Source organism: Oncorhynchus tshawytscha, linkage group LG10 (genome assembly GCF_018296145.1).
Source record: "Oncorhynchus tshawytscha isolate Ot180627B linkage group LG10, Otsh_v2.0, whole genome shotgun sequence".
Taxonomy (NCBI): Eukaryota; Metazoa; Chordata; class Actinopteri; order Salmoniformes; family Salmonidae; genus Oncorhynchus; species Oncorhynchus tshawytscha.
Window position 1 is genome coordinate 67,978,558 of NC_056438.1, and position 19,871 is coordinate 67,998,428.

The window sequence follows — 19,871 nt, forward strand, 5'->3', positions numbered from 1 at the left end:
CCGTTCCACAGGTGCATGTTCATTAATAGTTGGGAAACAGTTTAAACCCTTTACAATGAAGATCTGTGAAGTTATTTGAATTTTTATGAATTATCTTTGAAAGACAGGGTCCTGAAAAAGGGACGTTTCTTTTTTTGCTGAGTTTATATGTAGAGCAGTATTGTGTGTGTCTGAATAGAGGGGTCAGTATCTATTGTTGTGTGTGTCTGTCTGTATAGAGCGGTCAGTATCTAGAACAAATAGATTTGAGTGGTTTTTAAAGAGTTCAGAGTTTAACATGGGACACAGTATTTAGTAGTTCATTCAGCTATTGCTGAAGAAGCAGCTACTCTTCCTGGGGTCCACATGAAATATGAAACATTACATCATACAGAAGACTAATGGACAAGAACAGAACTACACACATTTAAAATAAGAACAATGGACCACAGGAGGAGAATGCAGACTGTCTTGGAGAGACTAATATACAGTAAGAGAATGAATTTTATTTTCTTTTGGAATCTTTCATCAGAGAGGGTAAGCATACAAGTCAACTGTATGTCTAGAAATGCATTGGAAATCATTCAGATTTCTTTGTAAAATAATATAATATATATATATATATATATATATATATATATATATATATATATATATATATATATATATATATATACTGCACTTTTAACTTCAAAACATATTTGACAAAATGATGTCTAATGTCATGTATATTCACCGTTTTCCTGTATTGCGTTTACACATTATCCTGAATGAGATTCATGGTGAAAACATCAGGTTTCAGTTGTTTCTGTTTATGGCTTTTACTCAGGAGGCCCTGGTGCATCAATAATCTTTGGTGATTATATGGGGACATACGCTAAGTGACAAGTTACACACAAGTGAGCTTGTGAGAGTCCGGTATGTGTGCATTAGTGTGGGCATGTGAGAGTGTAGTACACGTATGCAAGATGAAAATAATTTTGTGTGTGTGTGTGGAGGGCAGTATACCATGACAGATGGTCTGAGTGGAACAGAACAGAGAGGAGCTGACTGACTAGAAGACAAACACAGTGTTGAGTTATCAAGCATCCCACTGATGAAAAGCCCTTTTATTTTGTCACAGTTACCCTGGAGAGCTCTCTGTCATGACACTGCCCATCCTTCTCCGGCGTGGCCGTGTTTCTCTTGGCTGCTTACAAAGATTAGTGGCTGTCTCTCCCTGCTCCACAAAGCCTGCTAGTCCCACTCCACTACCCCATCTCCTCCCTCCTCTCATCCTCCTCCCATCTCTCATCCCTCCCCTCTCCTCCCCCTGCACCAAGCCCAGACGGTGACAGGTGGCCAGGCTCACTTCTGCGCCGCTAACTCCCCTCCCTCCTCCAGAGGGAGATGGAGTGTGTTCCGGAGACCATGGATTCCCTGCTGCGGGGTACAATCCTCTTTGGCTTGTAGGAGCTGGGAATTTGTCAGGCGGAGGCTCTCCAGAGGGCTGAAATGTACCTTCAGATCCATGTGGATGTAGGGCACACAGACCGAAACAGAAACAGTCAGACACAGGCAGACAGGGCTGGCTATGGTTGGTTAAGAAAGGGGACTGGCAGCTCTTCTCCTTCTGTGTGCCTGAGTGAGTGAGTGAATCAGAGAGGCCTGTCCTCCAGAGCCACAGTTTAGTATACAGGCCAGGACTAGAGGGAGGGAGACATCATTTAAGCCCAGTGCTTCAGTGGGGAGTGGCCACCACTAAAAGGGTCAGAAGCCTCAAACTGAAGCAGGAAGTTCACAAGGGCACAATGTGTTGTGTTGGATTTAGGACAAAGCCCCTGTGAGTCCACTCAGCAGAGAACGTAAAGTAGGATTAAAATAAGCGTTATGCCAGGTGGTGAGGGATAAGAACTGGCACAATAGTACTGATTTAGAATGATTCAAATTCTGAATTTCAGAGCTGGGTAATCATCTTAAATCCTCCCTCTGATATAAGCGTTCATTATGTTACATGCATTAAAACAAGGTAGGTTATAGCCTGGGTGGTGTGGTGGTCAATATACATGTTTGAATCCAGCCCACTCTTTACCTTTCTTTCTCTCAGTCTCTACACTATCCAAGAAAACATAAAAAATGCTAAATATATTTATATAAACATAATGTAGGTTTTTGAGAAGAGAACAAGTGTGTATCAGTATCATTGTGTGTGTGTGTGTGTGTGTGTGTGTGTGTGTGTGTGTGTGTGTGTGTGTGTGTGTGTGTGTGTGTGTGTGTGTGTGTGTGTGTGTGTGTGTGTGTGTGTGTGTGTGATGCAGGACCTGTCCACGCTGCAGTGTGAGGTGGTTGTCCTGGTGTTCTCGGTGACTGACAGGAGGAGTTTCCAGCGCACTGCACAGCTCCGCCTCATCCTCAGGGAGTCACTGCCCCACACTCCCATCATCCTCGTGGGCAATAAGAGTGACCTTGTCCGTTGTCGAGAGATCAGCACAGAGGGTAGGGAGGACATCCTCGCTATACTGTAACACACATACACACCGTTATCACATGAGTGCCCAAGGCATATATTTTTAACGTGCCTCCTGTCAATCAATCTAAGGGTCTCTCCTTTCCACCTTGTGCCACCATTCTCATGTAATCACCTACAGTGCAGTGTACAGATATAATACAGTATTGCATGCAAATGTATAAAATACATACTTACAGTCGATATCATATAACCCCCACCACTTTTCCCAACCATTCTCATCTTTAACACCAACAATGTCTCAGTACAGTATGGTTGAGGTTGGCACAGGAGTGAAAATCCATTCCTGTCCCTTCTTGTCCTGTCACTTTTTTTACCATACTGTCTTGATCCTGCAACAGTTTTATAACGCAGGAACTTCCCTGTCCCGCCCAATAAAAATCACTCCTATTCCATCCCGTGCTCAATTTTACACGCAGAAATCAGCTCTGCAGATATCATCTCTGCATGTGAGTAGCCATAGCAACTGCTCCATTTTGGCTGCCACTTAGCGCTCACGAGACAGTTGCCTGCCCTGCACACACAGCCGATAACAACCACATTATGAGATTTTTACGATGAATGCAGCCTCACTACTTAGTCGGAATAACTAAATTCCTCTCTTAAAGGCTTCATCATTCACTGACATACGTTGGCATCTGAGGTAAAGTAGTGAGTGCGCAGTAGCCATGGCTACAACTGCAGCGAAATGACAATACATTTTTTATAGGTTTTGATTATGTAAACTACACTACCGTTCAGACATTTGGGGTCACTTAGAAATATCCTTGTTTTTGAAAGAAAAGCTACATTTTTGTCCATTCAAAATAACATCACTTTGATCAGAAATACAGTGTAGACATTGTAATGTTGTAAATGACTATTGTAGCTGGAAATGGCTGATTTTTAATGGAATATCTACATTGGCGTACAGAGACCCATTATCAGCAACCATCACTCCTGTGTTCCAATGGCACGTTGTGTTAGCTAATCCAAGTTTATTATTTTAAAAGGCTAATTGATCATTAGAAAGCTCTTTGCAATTATGTTAGCACAGCTGAAATCTGTTGTACTGATTAAATAAGCAATAAAACTGGCCTTCTTTAGACTAGTTGAGTATCTGGAGCATCAGCATTTGTGGGTTCGATTACAGGCTCAAAATGTCCAGAAACAAAGAACTTTCTTCTGAAACTCATCAGTCTATTCTTGTTCTGAGAAATGAAGGATATTCCATGTGAGAAATTGCCAAGAAACTGAAGATCTCATACAACACGGTGTACTACTCCCTTCACAGAACAGCGCAAACTGGCCCTAACCAGAATAGAAAGAGGAGTGGGAGGCCCCGGTGCAGAACTGAGCAAGACGACAAGTACATTAGAGTGTCTAGTTTGAGAAACAGACGCCTCACAAGTCCTCAACTGGCAGCTTCATTAAATAGTACCAGCAAAACAGCAGTCTCAACGTCAACAGTGAAGAGGTGACTCAGGGATGCTGGCCATCGTCATGGTTAATCTATTCTGGGCCTCTGTATTACGCCAATTATCTCTCATATCTGTATTTCACAGATAAACTGTTTGGGAGAAAAAATGGAACTGTGTTATTGTTCCCTCAAGAACCCATAAATATCATTTTGGCTTGGTGATGTTAAGCTCTATTCAATCCATATTATGGAAGTTCAGAGTAATTTAAAGGCAATGTTCCTGCGTTGGTGGAGACTACATTCACGGTAAATGCTGAATATGTGGCTCAATCTTAAATGACCTTTAAATGTATATTGCACAATCTGTAACAGATACAGATTGAAAAGAGCCCTTACTGTGAAATGTCTTCCAGTGGGTTTACAATTTGTTGGAGAGTGGGTATCCCGCCTCTACCATCCGTTCTATTGGCCAAAATGCAATCACTCCGTTCGCGATTATCCTACCAACGGGACATTCAAAACTGTAATATCTTATGTTTCACGAGTCGTAGCTGAACGACGACATGGATACTATAGAGCTGTCTGGGTTTTCCATGCATCGGAAGGACAGAACAGCTATGTCTGGTTAGAAGAGGGGTGGGGGTGTGTGTCTATTTGTCAATCACGGCTGGTGCGCAATGTCTATTATTAAAGAAGTCTGAAGGTATTGCTCGCCTTAGGAAGAGTACCTCATGGTAAGCTGTAGACCACTCTATCTACCAAGAGAGTTTTCATCTATATTATTTGTAGCCATCTATTTATCACCACAAACCGATGCTGGCACTAAGACTGCACTCAACGAGCTGTATAATGCCATAAGCAAACAAGAAAATGCTCATCCAGAAAAGCCGCTCCTAGTGGCCGGGGACTTTAATGCAGTAAAACTTACATACGTTTTACCTCATTTTTATCAGCATGTCATGTGCAACAGGAGGGAAAAAAACTCTAGACCAAATTTTTTCCACACACGGAGACTTATACAAAGCTCTCCCTCGCCCTCCATTTGGCAAATCTGACCATAATTCTATTTTCCTGATTCCTGCTTACAAACAAAAAACTAAAGCAGGAAGTAACAGTGACTCGCTCAATGCCCTCAGACAAACCATCAGTACAGGACTAAGATTTAATCCTACTACACTGGCTCTGATGCTCGTCGGATGTGGCAGGGCTTGCAAACTATTCCGGACTTCAAAGGGAAACCGAGCCTCGAGCTGCCCAGTGACACAAGCCTACGAGGCTGGTCATGACTCACATCGAGGCTGGTCATGACTCACATCAACACCATCATCCTGGAAACCCTACACCTACTCCAATTTGCATACCGCCCCAAAAGATCCACAGATGACACAATCTCATTCGCACTCCACACTGCCCTTTCCCACCTGGAAAAAGGAATACCTTGTGTGAATGCTGTTCGTTGACCTCAGCTCAGCGTTCAACACCATAGTACGAGAGTTTCAAGTTCCTTGGTGTCCACATCACCAACAAACTATCATGGTCCAAACACACCAAGACAGTCGTGAACAAGGCACGGCAACACCATTTCCCCCACAGGAGACTGAAAAGATTTGTCATCGGTCCCTAGATCATCAAAAAGATCTACAGCTGCACCATCGAGAGCATCCTTACCGGTTGCAACACCGCCTGGTATGGCAACTGTTATGGAAACTGTCTCTGTATACATTTCCGTGATTACAATGCAAAACTCAGTCACATAGCCTACAGTAAGCAACAGAAAACCCTTCTATTATTGTTCTATCAATGAAAGCAGTGACCTCTACGTACTTGTAGAGGTGTTTATGGACACGTAGCTCTCCCTCCCTCCTCATCCCCTGCTGGGGGAATTCAGCTGTATGCCTCCTGTCTTCTGTTGTTATTTGGAGTATCTCTCTAGCACAGAGGACTGGTGTCACTATCTTTATACTCATGCAAGCACACACACACACACGCACCCACACAAACTTACAAACACCAGCCGGCAATCACATGCACACACACTCACACCTCTCTCTCCCCTCTCAGTGTGGGTGGGGGGTGGTGACACTGCCTGTGCCATGTGTGGAAGGCTGTGATAAGGAGCGTCAGAGAAGAGAGACGAGAAATGACTGCGGTGTCTATGCTACAAGGTGCTGCTGCAGGGGTGTGTGAATAAAAGTGATTAAATCGGACCAGTTGTGAGTTGGTATTTGTGTACAGTGTGGGTGTGAGACCTTTTGTTTTGGGTGAAACATTTTTTGTTTCGTATAGGTTGTCCAGAAGATAATGGAAGTGTGTGTGTGTGTGTGTGTGTGTGTGTGTGTGTGTGTGTGTTGTGACGGCCCTGAATTATTCTGAACCGTCTCAGTGCAGCTCCTTCCAATAGGGCGCTTTCCCTTTAATTCCCAATTAAATAGCCAGCATCAGCTGCGCAAAAGTGGGGTTGTGATGGAGACGTGAATGAGGATGTGTTCAACCCTCAGTGCCGAAGCTTCTCTATTCCGTTTGTTTTGTTGCCGTTAAACGTGTGTTTTGTAGCCTAAGAGAGTTTACCCAGGATCGGATCCACTCTTTGCGTCCATGGACTACACCTCTCCGTTCTTCGTGGCCTTTCTCCGCTGGAGATCTATTGGCGGATTGGATTGTCTGACTGACCGACTGACAACCACCTTTTTGTATACGGTATTTCATTTGTTTTGATGCGATGTATACTTTGATTTATGTAGTTAGTTGTAGTTGAGGACTGAGTTAAGGGTTGAAACACTTTAAAGTTCTGTGGTAAAATAATTGTTATATTGATTGTATGTTTAATACTGGGTTTACGCTACACGGAATGAACGGACAAACATTGCGTGACAAAAGTCACTTGAGTTCACTGAACTCCTTTACCGGGCTGGACTCTTTTTAGGCCCGAGGTACAGGACATTTCTGGAGGAACCAGAACTCATTGTGATATTATTATATGTGTGTAATCATTGTTGTTGCTAATACAACCCACGCAAAAGAATATAGTTGTTTTTGAAGTTCTTTCCAATGTTTTAAGGGTTTATGAAAAGTTTATTTCCATCCTGACTTTTACATAAGTCCTTTGTATTGGTGTAGACTTGACGGACCAGATGGGACTCATCCCCACCCAAACTAAAAGGAGAAACTAATGTTTTCTCTGGTAGGCACAACCTACCTGGCACCCCTATAAATAATAACCTCAAGTCAAAACCGTTACAGTGTGTGTGTGTGTGTGTGTGTGTGTGTGTGTGTGTGTGTGTGTGTGTGTGTGTGTGTGACAGAGAGAACCACAGTAATGATGTGGTCATTGATGTGGAAATGCTACATCTGTCTTTTGTATCCATCGATCTACGGTATTCTGAGCCCTGTCTCCCTGTCCGATATTTGAGCCTGAATAAGGAAGAAAACTTGCCTGGCTGGAGGACTATTTACCATTGACTGTATTGTTTGGTGCCTGTGGTTGAGATATGGGTGTAGGTCATAAAATATATGGTATTGCTGTGGCACATTTATTTCTCTCTCCCTTCTCTTTCTCTTACTATGTATATATTAACTTTATATTTATATATAAAGTAATATATTTATATATTGACTTTTTGCACAGTTTGTTACGTTACAGCCTTATTCTAAAATCGATTAAATAGTTTTTTCCCCTCATCAATCTCCACACAATACCCCATAATGTCAAAGCAAAAATAGGTTTTTAGAAATTTTTGCAAATGTATTAAAACCAATAAACAGAAATATCACATTTACATAAGTATTCAGTACTTTGTTGAATCACCTTCGGCAGTGATTACAGCCTCGATCGATTCTTCTTGGGTATGACGCTACAAGCTCTCAGATCTTTCCAGAGATGTTCGATCGGGTTCAAGTCCCAACTCTGGCTGGGCCACTAAAGGACATTCAGAGACTTGTTCCGAAGCCACTCCTGCGTTGTCTTGGCTGTGTGCTTAGAGTCATTGTCCTGTTGTAAGGTGAACCTTCACCCCAGTCTGAGGTCCTGAGTGCTCTGGAGCAGGTTTTCATCAAGGATTTCTCTGTATTTTGCTCTGTTCATTATTCCCTCAATCCTGACTAGTCTCCCAATCCCTGCCTCAGAAAAACATCCCCTCAGCATGATGCTGCCACCGCCATGTTTCACTGTAAGGATGGTGCCAGGTTTCCTCCAGACGCAATCCTTGGCATTCAGGCCAAAGAGTTCAATCAATCAAATGTATTTGTAAAGCCCTTTTTACATCAGTAGATGTCACAAAGGTCTATACAGAAACTCAGCCTAAAACTCCAAACAGCAAGCAATGCAGATGTAGAAGCACGGTGGTTAGGAAAAACTTCATAGAAAGGCAGGACCCTAGCAAGAAACCTAGAGAGGAACCAAGCTCTGAGGGGTGGCCAGTCTTCTTCTGGCTGTGCCGGGTGGAGATTATAAGAGTACATGGTCATTTAAGGCCAGATTGTTCTTCAAGATGTTCAAACGTTCATAGATGACCCGCAGGGTCAAATAATAATCCCAGTGGTTGTAGAGGGTGCAGCAGGTCAGTACCTCAGGAGTGAATGTCAGTTGGCTTTTCATAGCCGAGCATTCAGAGGTCGAGACAGCAGGTGAGGTAGAGAGAGAGATTCGAAAACAGCAGGTCCGTGACAAGGTAGAATGTCCGGTGAACAGGTCAGGGTTCCCGAGCCACAGACAGAACAGTTGAAACTGGAGCAGCAGCATGACCAGGTGGACTGTGGATTTATCAGGCTAGGTAGTCCTGAGGCATGATCCAAGTGCTCCGGTCCTCCGGGAGGGAGAGAGGGAGAATTAGAGGGAGCATACTTAAATTCACAGGACACCAGATAAGACAGGAGAATTTCACCAGATATAACAGACTGACTCTAGCCCCCCGGAACATAGACTATTGCAGCATACAGTGGGGAGAACAAGTATTTGATAACCTGCAAAATCGGCAGTGTTTCCTACTTACAAAGCATGTAGAGGTCTGTAATTTTTATCATAGGTACACTTCAAGGCAACAACTGTTGGAGCAATTATTAGAAAATGGAAGAAGTTCAAGATGACGGTCAATCACCCTCGGTCTGGGGCTCCATGCAAGATCTCACCTCATGGGGCATCAATGATCATGAGGAAGGTGAGGGATCAGCCCAGAACTACACGGCAGGACCTGGTCAATGACCTGAAGAGAGTTGGGACCACAGTCTCAAAGAAAACCATTAGTAACACACTACGCCGTCATGGATTAAAATCCTGCAGCGCTCGTAAGGTCCCCCTGCTCAAGCCAGCGCATGTCCAGGCCCGTCTGAAGTTTGCCAATGACCATCTGGATGATCCAGAGGAGGAATGGGAGAAGGTCATGTGGTCTGATGAGACAAAAATAGAGCTTTTTGGTCTAAACTCCACTCGCCGTGTTTGGAGGAAGAAGAAGGATGAGTACAACTCCAAGAACACCATCCCAACCATGAAGCATGGAGGTGGAAACATTCTTTGGGGATGCTTTTCTGCAAAGGGGACAGGACGACTGCACCGTATTGAGGGGAGGATGGGGCCATGTATCGCGAGATCTTGGCCAACAACCTCCTTCCCACAGTAAGAGCATTGAAGATGGGTCGTGGCTGGGTCTTCCAGCATGACAATGACCGGAAACACACAGCCAGGGCAACTAAGGAGTGGCTCCGTAAGAAGCATCTCAAGGTCCTGGAGTGGCCTGAACCCAATAGAAAATCTTTGGAGGGAGCTGAAAGTCCGTATTGCCCAGCGACAGCCCCGAAACCTGAAGGATCTGGAGAAAGTCTGTATGGAGGAGTGGGCCAAAATCCCTGCTGCAGTGTGTGTAAACCTGGTCAAGAACTACAGGAAACATATGATCTCTGTAATTGCAAACAAAGGTTTCTGTACCAAATATTAAGTTCTGATTTTCTGATGTACTTATGTCATGCAATAAAATGCAAATTAATTACTTAAAAATCATACAATGTGATTTTCTGGATTTTTGTTTTAGATTCCGTCTCTCACAGTTGAAGTGTACCTATGATAAAAATTACAGACCTCTACATCAAATCAAATCAAATTTTATTTGTCACATACACATGGTTAGCAGATGTTAATGCGAGTGTAGCGAAATGCTTGTGCTTCTAGTTCCGACAGTGCAGTAATAACCAACAAGTAATCTAACTAACAATTCCAAAACTACTGTCTTATACACAGTGTAAGGGGATAAAGAATATGTACATAAGGATATATGAATGAGTGATGGTACAGAGCAGCATAGGCAAGATACGGTAAATGGTATCGAGTACAGTATATACATATGAGATGAGTATGTAAACAAAGTGGCATAGTTAAAGTGGCTAGTGATACATGTATTACATAAGGATGCAGTCGATGATATAGAGTACAGTATATACGTATGCATATGAGATGAATAATGTAGGGTAAGTAACATTATATAAGGTAGCATTGTTTAAAGTGGCTAGTGATATATTTACATCATTTCCCATCAGTTCCCATTATTAAAGTGGCTGGAGTTGAGTCAGTGTCGTTGACAGTGTGTTGGCAGCAGCCACTCAATGTTAGTGGTGGCTGTTTAACAGTCTGATGGCCTTGAGATAGAAGCTGTTTTTCAGTCTCTCGGTCCCAGCTTTTGATGCACCTGTACTGACCTCGCCTTCTGGATGATAGCGGGGTGAACAGGCAGTGGCTCGGGTGGTTGATGTCCTTGATGATCTTTATGGCCTTCCTGTAACATCGGGTGGTGTAGGTGTCGTGGAGGGCAGGTAGTTTGCCCCCGGTGATGCGTTGTGCAGACCTCACTACCCTCTGGAGAGCCTTACGGTTGAGGGCGGAGCAGTTGCCGTACCAGGCGGTGATACAGCCCGCCAGGATGCTCTCGATTGTGCATCTGTAGAAGTTTGTGAGTGCTTTTGGTGACAAGCCTAATTTCTTCAGCCTCCTGAGGTTGAAGAGGCGCTGCTGCGCCTTCTTCACGATGCTGTCTGTGTGAGTGGACCAATTCAGTTTGTCTGTGATGTGTATGCCGAGGAACTTAAAACTTGCTACCCTCTCCACTACTGTTCCATCGATGTGGATAGGGGGTGTTCCCTCTGCTGTTTCCTGAAGTCCACAATCATCTCCTTAGTTTTGTTGACGTTGAGTGTGAGGTTATTTTCCTGACACCACACTCCGAGGGCCCTCACCTCCTCCCTGTAGGCCGTCTCGTCGTTGTTGGTAATCAAGCCTACCACTGTTGTGTCGTCCGCAAACTTGATGATTGAGTTGGAGGCGTGCGTGGCCACACAGTCGTGGGTGAACAGGGAGTACAGGAGAGGGCTCAGAACGCACCCTTGTGGGGCCCCAGTGTTGAGGATCAGCGGGGAGGAGATGTTGTTGCCTACCCTCACCACCTGGGGGCGGCCCGTCAGGAAGTCCAGTACCCAGTTGCACAGGGCGGGGTCGAGACCCAGGGTCTCGAGCTTGATGACGAGCTTGGAGGGTACTATGGTGTTGAATGCCGAGCTGTAGTCGATGAACAGCATTCTCACATAGGTATTCCTCTTGTCCAGATGGGTGCTTTGTAAGTAGGGAAACCTGCCAAATCGGCAGTGTATCAAATACTTGTTCTCCCCACTGTAGATACTTGATACTGAGCCGCGTGGGTCCGGGGACACGGTGTCCCTGTCCGACGATACACCGGGACAGGGCCAACCAGGCAGGATATAACCCCACCCACTTTTCCAAAGCACAGCCCCCTCACCACTAGAGGGATATCAACAGATCACCAACTTACATCCCTGAGACAAGGCTGAGTATAGCCCACGAAGATCTCCCCCACAGCACAAGCCCGAGGGGGCGCAAAACCGGACAGGAAGATCACGTCTGTGACTCAACCTACTCAAGTGACGCACCCCAGTGCCTTGCCGTTCACCTTCGCACCTCTGGGCCAGACTACACTCAATCATAGGACCTACTGAAGAGAGTCTTCAGTAAAGACTTAAAGGTCAAGACTGAGTCTGCATCTCTCACATGGATAATCAGATAATTCCATAAAAATTGAGGTCTATAGGAGAAAGCCCTGCCTCCAGCAGTTTGCTTAGAAATTCTAGGGACAATAAGGAGGCCTGCATCTTGTGACCGTAGCATACGTTTAGGCATGTACGGCAGGACCAAATCGGAAATATAGGTAGCAAGGCCCATGTAATGATTTGTAGGTTAGCAGTAAGTCCTTTAATTAATATAGCTAGGCGTCCCACCAGCGGGACAACTTCCACGGGAAAAAAATATGGATAGTAAACATTTAGTAAACATTTAGGTACATACAGTCTTATATCGGTTAAAAACGTAGATTCTTGTTAATCTAACTGCACTGTCCGATTTACAGTAGGCTTTACAGCGAAAGCATGCCATGCGATTGTTTGAGGATGGAGCCCTACATCAAAATATTTTTCCACCAGCACAGGTTTCATAAATTCACAAATAGCAATTAAATATTAACTTGAATATCTTGAAAATCTTCCTCTGATTTGTCATCCAAAGGGTCCCAGCTACAACATGTAGTGTCGTTTTGTTAGATAAAATCCTTTATATCCCAAAAAGTCTGTTTAGTTTGATGCCATCGATTTGAGTAATCCACCCGTTCAACATGCAGAGAAAGGAATCCAAAATGCTAATGCTAAACTTTGTTAAAACAAGTCAAAATATGTTTCTATGCAATCCTCAGATACCCTAAAATGTAACTAAACTATAATATTTCATACGGAAAGAAGTATGTTTAATAGGAAAACTGATATTAGCAGGTGCGTCTCCTCCTCGTCACGGCGCATACATGAGTTTTAAAGTCTGTATCCCTGTGGTAAAACTCATAATTCTTCCTCGTTTTGGAAGAAACAAGCCTGAAACCTTGAACAAAGACTACTGACACCCAGTGGAAGCCATAGGAATTGCATACTGGGAGCTAGATTTCATCTTTTACCTATACATTCTATTGGAAGAGCATGGGCTCTCAAAAAATAAAATATGTTGGTTTTTCTTTGTATTTTCTCCTACCATATCTATTGTGTTAAAATCTCCTACGTTATTTTAACATTTCTACAAACTTAAAGTGTCTTCTTTCCAATAGTACCAATTATATGCATATCCTGGCTTCAGGGCCTGAGCAACAGGCAGTTTTCTTTGGGCACGTCAGTAAGTCGGAAATTGAGAAAAAAGGACCCTAGCCCTAACAAGTTTTAAATTAGCCCTAGCCTTAACAGGAAGCCAATGTAGAGAAGCTAGCATTCGAGTAATATGATAAAAAATGTGGGTTCTAGTCAGGACTCTAGCAGCCATGTTTAGCACTAACAGAAGTTTATTTAGTGCTTTATCTGGGTAGCCAGAGAGTAGAGCATTGCAGTAGTCTAATCTAGAAGTGACAAAAGCATGTATTAGCTTTTCTGCATCATTTTTGGACAAATGTTTCAGGTTTTTGCAACGTTACGAATATGGAAAACGCTGTCCTTGAGATATTCTTGATATGTTCATCAAAAGAGAGATCAGTGTCCAGAGTAACGCCGAGGTCCTTCAGTTTTATTTGAGATGACTGTACAACTATCAAGTGGCGCAGCAGTCTAAGGCAGTGCATCTCAGTGCACTGCCTTAGAGGTGTCACTACAGATACCCTGGTTTGAATCCAGGCTGTATCACAACTGGCCGTAATTCGGAGTCCCATAGGGCGGTACACATTTGGCCCAGCATTGTCCGGGTTTGGCTGGTGTAGGTCGTCATTGTAAATAAGAATTTGTTATTAAATGACTTGCCTATTTTTAAATAAAGGTTAAAAAAAATCTAAATAATTGTCAGATCCAACAGCAGATCTCTTTGTTTCTTGGGACCTAGAACTAGCATCGCTGTTTTGTCTGAGATTAAAAGTAAAACATTTGCCGACATCCACTTCCTTATGTCTGGAACACAGGCTTCCAGGGTAGGCAATTTTGGGGCTTCGAATTGTACAGCCAAGTGTTGTCTGTACAACATAGCAGTGAAAGTTGACATTGCGTATACGAACGACATCACGAAGAGGTAGAATATATATATAGTGGAAACAATAGTGGTCCTAAAACGGAACCTTGAGAGAACTTACAATTGATTTGTCAGAGGACAAACCATCCACAGAGACTGATATCTTTCTGACAGATAAGATCTAAACCAGGCAAGAACTTGTCCTTGTAGACCAATTAGGGTTTCTAATCTCTCCAAAAGAATGTGGTGATCGATGGTGTCAAAAGCAACACTAAGGTCTAGGAGCAAGAGGACAGATGCAGAGCCTTGGTTTGACACCATTAAAAGGTCATTTACCACCTTCACAAGTGCAGTCTCAGTGCTATGATGGGGTCTAAAACCAGACTGAAGCATTTCGTATACATTGTTTGTCTTCAGGAAGGCAGTGAGTTGCTGCGAAACAGCTTTTTCAACAACAACAAAAATTGAGGAATGGGAGATTCAATATAGTCCGATATACATTTTCCTGGTCAAGGTCTGGCTTTTACAAGAGAGGCTTTATGACTGGTACACATCCAGTGGATAGGGAATCATTTATTATGTTCAACATAGGAGGGCCAAGCACAGGAAGTAGCTTTTTCAGTAGTTTAGTTGGAATAGGGTCCAGTATGCAGCTTGACAGTTTAGAGGCCATGACTATTTCCATGAATTTGACAAGAGATACAGGATTTTTTTTAATTGAGTGTCTCCATTGATCCTAGGTCCTGGCAGTTCTGCGCAAACTCAGGACTACTGAGCTTTGGAGAAATACAAAGATTCAAATTGGAGTCTGTAATTTGCTTTCTAATAATCATGATCTTTTCATCAAAGAAGTTCATGAATTTATCACTGCTGAAATGAAAGCTATCCTCTCTTGTTTAATGCTGCTTTTTAGTTAGCTTTGCGACAGTATCTTATTCTCCTCAATTAGGTTGGAAAAATAGGATGATCAAGCAGCAGTGAGGGCTCTTCGATACTGCACGGTACCGTCTTTCCAAGCTAGTCGGAAGACTTCTAGTTTGGTGGAGCACCATTTCCGTTCCAATTTATTGGAAGCTTGTTTTAAGGCTCGGGTATTTTCTGTATACCATGGAGCAAATTTCTTGTGACAAATGTTTCTTGTTTTTAGGGGTACGACTGCATCTAGGGTATTACGCAAGGTTAAGTTCCTCAGTTAGGTTAACCCATTTTTGTACTCCAACGTCCATGGGTAAGTGGAGGGAGTCTGGAAGGGCATCTAGGAATCTTTGGGTTGTTCGAGAATTTATAGCACTTCATTTGATGATCCTTGGTTGGCGTCTGAGCAGATTATTTGTTGTGATTGCAAACGTAATCAACTGGTGGTCCGATAGTCCAGGATTATGAGAAAAAAACATTAAGATCCACAATATGTATTCCACGGGATAAAACTAGATCCAGGGTATGACTGTGGCAATGAGTAGGTCCGGAGTCGATAATGCTCCGAAAGCCATGTGAATATTAAAGTCACCGAAAATGTGAATATTATCTGCCATGAATACAAGGTCCGATATGAATTAAGGGAACTCGGTGAAGAACGCTGTATACTGCCCACGAGGCCTGTAAACAGTAGCTATAAAAATGACTGATTAGGCTGTAAATTGGGTTGTAAATTGAAATTGCTGTCATAAATGTTAGCAACACCTCTGCCTTTGCGGGCTGTGCGGGGTATATGGTCACTAGCGTAACCAAGAGGAGAGTCCTCATTTAACACAATAAATTCATCAGGTTTGAGCCATGTTTCAGTCAGGCCAATCACATCAAGATTATGATCAGTGATTAGTTCTTTGACTATGACTGCCTTGGAAGTGAGGGATCTAACATTAAGTAACCCTATTTTGAGATGCGAGCTATCACAATCTCTTTCAATAATGTCAGGAATGGAGGTATTTATTCAAGTGAGATTACTAAGGCGAACACCACCATGTGGGGCGACAGGGTAGCCTAGTGATTAGAGTGGTGGACTAGCAACCGGTAGGTTGCAAGTTCAAATCCCAAATCTGTTGTTCTGCCCCTGAACAGGCAGTTAACCCACTGTTCCTAGGCTGTCATTGAAAATAAGAATTTGTTCTTAACTGACTTGCCGAGTTAAATAACATAAAATGTTTTTTTTGCCAAACCTACATTTCTACACTAGCCAGTTTTAGCCTTGGCCAGCACCATCTTCAGATTAGCCTTTATGCCGGTAGCCCTGCCCCCTGGTAAACAGTGTATTCTTTTTAAGTCTAATATTACGGGTAAAAGAGTCGCCAATGACTAGGGTTTTCAATTTGTCAGAGCTAATGGTGGGAGGCTTCGGCAGCTCAGACTCAGTGGTTGAGAGACCTGAGAAGGCTCCTGACTCCGACTTGTTGCTGTCGGCTGAACGATACCGGTTATGCCGACACCATTTCATTCCAGAAGCCTTGAGAAAATTGTCCGGCTGCAGGGACTGTGCGAGGGGATTTATATACTATCTGTACTTACTGGTGGCACAGATGCTATTTCATCCTTTCCTACACATAAATGACCCTTGCCTAACAATTGCATTTGAAGCTGTGTTAGCAACGTGGCTATCCTCACCATAAGGTGATAGTTCTCCTGTATATTATGAATGCAGCGACTGCAATTAGATGGCATAGTGTTAATGTTACTACTTAGCTTTGGCTGATGGAGGTCCTGTAGAACCATGTGCAGATAAAGCGTCCGGAGTGAAAAACTTGAGTGAGGAAAAAACTAAGATGTTGGTAAATGTATTAAATGTAAAACAACTAAAAAACAAAAAACAAATAGCCAAGTAGCAACAAACAGCACAACAGCACTGAGACAGGTCCAGAAGTTGAGGGCGCAGAAACAGGGTGGGGGCTGAGCAACTAATCAATCTCTGATCAATCTCAGACCTAGATAATCTTGTTTCTCATGGTCTGAGAGTCATTAGGTGCCTTTTGGCAAACTCCATGCAGGCTATCATGTGCCTTTTACTGAGAAGTGGCTTCTGTCTGGCCACTCTACCATAAAGGTCTGATTGGTGGAGTGCTGCAGAGATGGTTGTCCTTCTGGAAGGTTCTCCCATCTCCACAGAGGAATTCTGGAGCTCTGTCAGAGTGACCACCGCAGCTAGCGACTGGAACGAGCTGCAACAAACACTCAAACTGGACAGTTGTGGCTGCTTTGCGTGATGTATTGTTGTCTCTACCTTCTTCCCCTTTGTGCTATTGTCTGAGCCCAATAATGTTTGTACTATCTATTGTGCTGCTACCATGTCGTGCTGCTGCCATGTTGTGTTGCTACCATGTTGTTGTCATGTTGTGTTTCTACCATAATGTGTTGTCATGTGTTGCTGCCTTGCTATGTTGTTGTCTTAGGTCTCTCTTTATGTAATGTTGTGTTGCTACCATGTTGTTGTCATGTTGTGTTTCTACCATAATGTGTTGTCATGTGTTGCTGCCATGCTATGTTGTTGTCTTAGGTCTCTTTATGTAGTGTTGTGTTGTCTCTCTTGTTGTCATGTTGTGTTGTCTCTCTTGTTGTCATGTTGTGTTTCTACCATGCTGTGTTGTCATGTGTTGCTGCCATGCTATGTTGTTGTCTTAGGTCTCTCTTTATGTAGTGTTGTGTTGTCTCTCTTTATGTAGTGTTGTGTTGTCTCTCTTTATGTAGTGTTGTGTTGTCTCTCTTGTTGTGATGTGTGTTTTGTCCTTTATTTTTATTTTGAATCCCAGCCCCCATCCCCATAAGGAGACCTTTTGGTAGGCTGTCATTGTAAATAAGAATGTGTTCTTAACTGACTTGCCTAGTTAATTAAAAGTTAAATAACATAAAAAAATGTACCATCGGGTTCTTGGTCACCTCCCTGTCCAAGGCCCTTCTCCCCTGATTGCTCAGGCCAGGCGGCCAGCCCAAGGAAGAGTCTTGATGGTTCCACATTTCTTACATTTAAGAATGATGGAGGCCACTGTGTTCTTGGGGACCTTCAATGCCTCAGAATGATTTTGGTACTCGTCCCCAGATCTGTGCCTCGACACAATCCTGTCTCGGAGCTCCACGGACAATTCCTTCTCTTTTTTTGCTCTGACATGCAATTTCAACTGTGGGATGTTATATAGACAGGTGTGTGCCTTTCCAAATCATGTCCAATCAATTTAATTTACCACAGGTGAACTCCAATCAAGTTGTAGAAACATCTCAAGGATGATAAATGGAAACAGGATGCACCTGAGCTCAATTTCAAGTCTCATAGCAAAGGGTTATTTTTAAAACCACTTTGTCATTATGGGTATTATGTGATATTTATACATTTTAGAATAAGGCTGTAACATAACAAACTGTGGAAAAAGGAAAGGGGCCTGAATACTTTCCGAATGTGTGTGTGTGTGTGTGTGTGTGTGTGTGTGTGTGTGTGTGTGTGTGTGTGTGTGTGTGTGTGTGTGTGTGTGTGTGTGTGTGTGTGTGTGTGTGTGTGTGTGTGTGTGTGTGTGTGTGTGTATATATAACATTTTTTATATATATATATATATATATATATAAAATGTTATTCATTCATTTGCTAATTGAGGGTCGAAGCGCTACCACCTTAATTGGGGAGGACAGGCTCTTGGTAATGGCTGGAGCGGAATAGGGGGAATGGTATCAAATACATCCAACACATAGTTTGATGCCATTCCATTTGCTTTGTTCCAGCCATTATTATGAGCCATCCTCCCCACAGCAGCTTTCACTGAGCTCTAACCATCATTAATAACACAATGCTGTTGTTTAATATCTACTGCTCTCTCTAATGCTTAGTCTGCCTTCTCCCTATACCTCTTCCCTCTGTCACCCCTCCTCCCTCTGATACCCCCTCCTCCCTCTGTCACCCCTCCTCCCTCTGTCACCCCTTCCTCTGATACCCCCTCCTCCCTCTGTCACCCCTCCTCCCTCTGTCACCCCTCCTCCCTCTGATACCCCCTCCCCCCTCACCCCTCCTCCCTCTGATACCCCCTCCTCCCTCTGATACCCCCTCCTCCCTCTGCCACCCCTCCTCCCTCTGTCACCCCTCCTCCCTCTGTCACCCCTCCTCCCTCTGATACCCCCTTCCTCCCTCTCTCCTCCCCTCCTCCCTCTCTCCTTCTTTGTCCTTGCTCTCTCTCTCCCTCTTGCTCTCTCTCTCGCTCACTCTCCTCTCTACTCCCCTCCTCTACTCCTATCCTCTTCCCACCTCAGCCACTGCCACCACAACACTATAATCTCACGGTGGTCTCATCTTATTGTGGCTCCTCCCTGCCTCGGCTCAACAGAAATGAGAACGCATTAACATCTGCTGTGTATGTGACAGCTCCATAAAAAAAAAATGTCATTTTCATTCCGCTCTTAACAGGTTAAGACTCCATTCAATCAGCTGTTATATGTAGTAGATATTAGGATAAGCCCAACTGACCTTTCCACTAAACATGGCTGCCATGGTATCTCTCTATTGCTACATCCCTCGCCCCTCTCTCTGTGTTCCAGAGGCCCACTCCAGTGCCATGATGTATGACTGCCAATATCTGGAGCTGTCTGCCTCCCTGGACCACGGCACCACCGAGTTGCTGGAGGGGGCAGTGAAGGCTGCCAGGGGTGACTGCGTGGGGCCAGGCTGGACGGAGGGGGACCCCGGGGCGGGGCGCAGGGAGAGCCTGACCAGCAAGGCCAAGCGCTTCCTGACTGGCCTGGTGCCACGCTCCTACGGCCGAGGAGACAGGGACCGAGGCCAATACAGGGAGATGAGCAGGCACCGGGGGAGCAAGATCCTCCGACAGAAATCACGCTCCTGCCATGACCTCAGTGCAATGTGACACATCAGACAGACAGAGAGAGGGGATGGGAGGTGTGTGAAACGGGGATAGAATGAAGGAGGACAACAGGGGATGGGAGATAAGTTATGGAAGGGGAAAATGAGAGAGAGAGAGAGAGAGAGAGAGAGAGAGAGAGAGAGAGAGAGA

General features: G+C 44.0%; 1 protein-coding gene across 1 annotated transcript in view; it reads left to right on the forward strand.

The window, feature by feature from the left end:
• LOC112260774 (GTP-binding protein REM 2-like) overlaps positions 1 to 19,871 on the forward strand; it is a 32,137-nt gene extending 12,266 nt beyond the window's left edge. The window contains exons 4-5 of the mRNA XM_042328904.1: positions 2,277 to 2,454; positions 19,399 to 19,871. Coding sequence (XP_042184838.1) covers positions 2,277 to 2,454; positions 19,399 to 19,724 — 504 coding nt within the window. The 3' untranslated portion in view covers positions 19,725 to 19,871. The remainder of the gene's footprint in view (positions 1 to 2,276; positions 2,455 to 19,398) is intronic.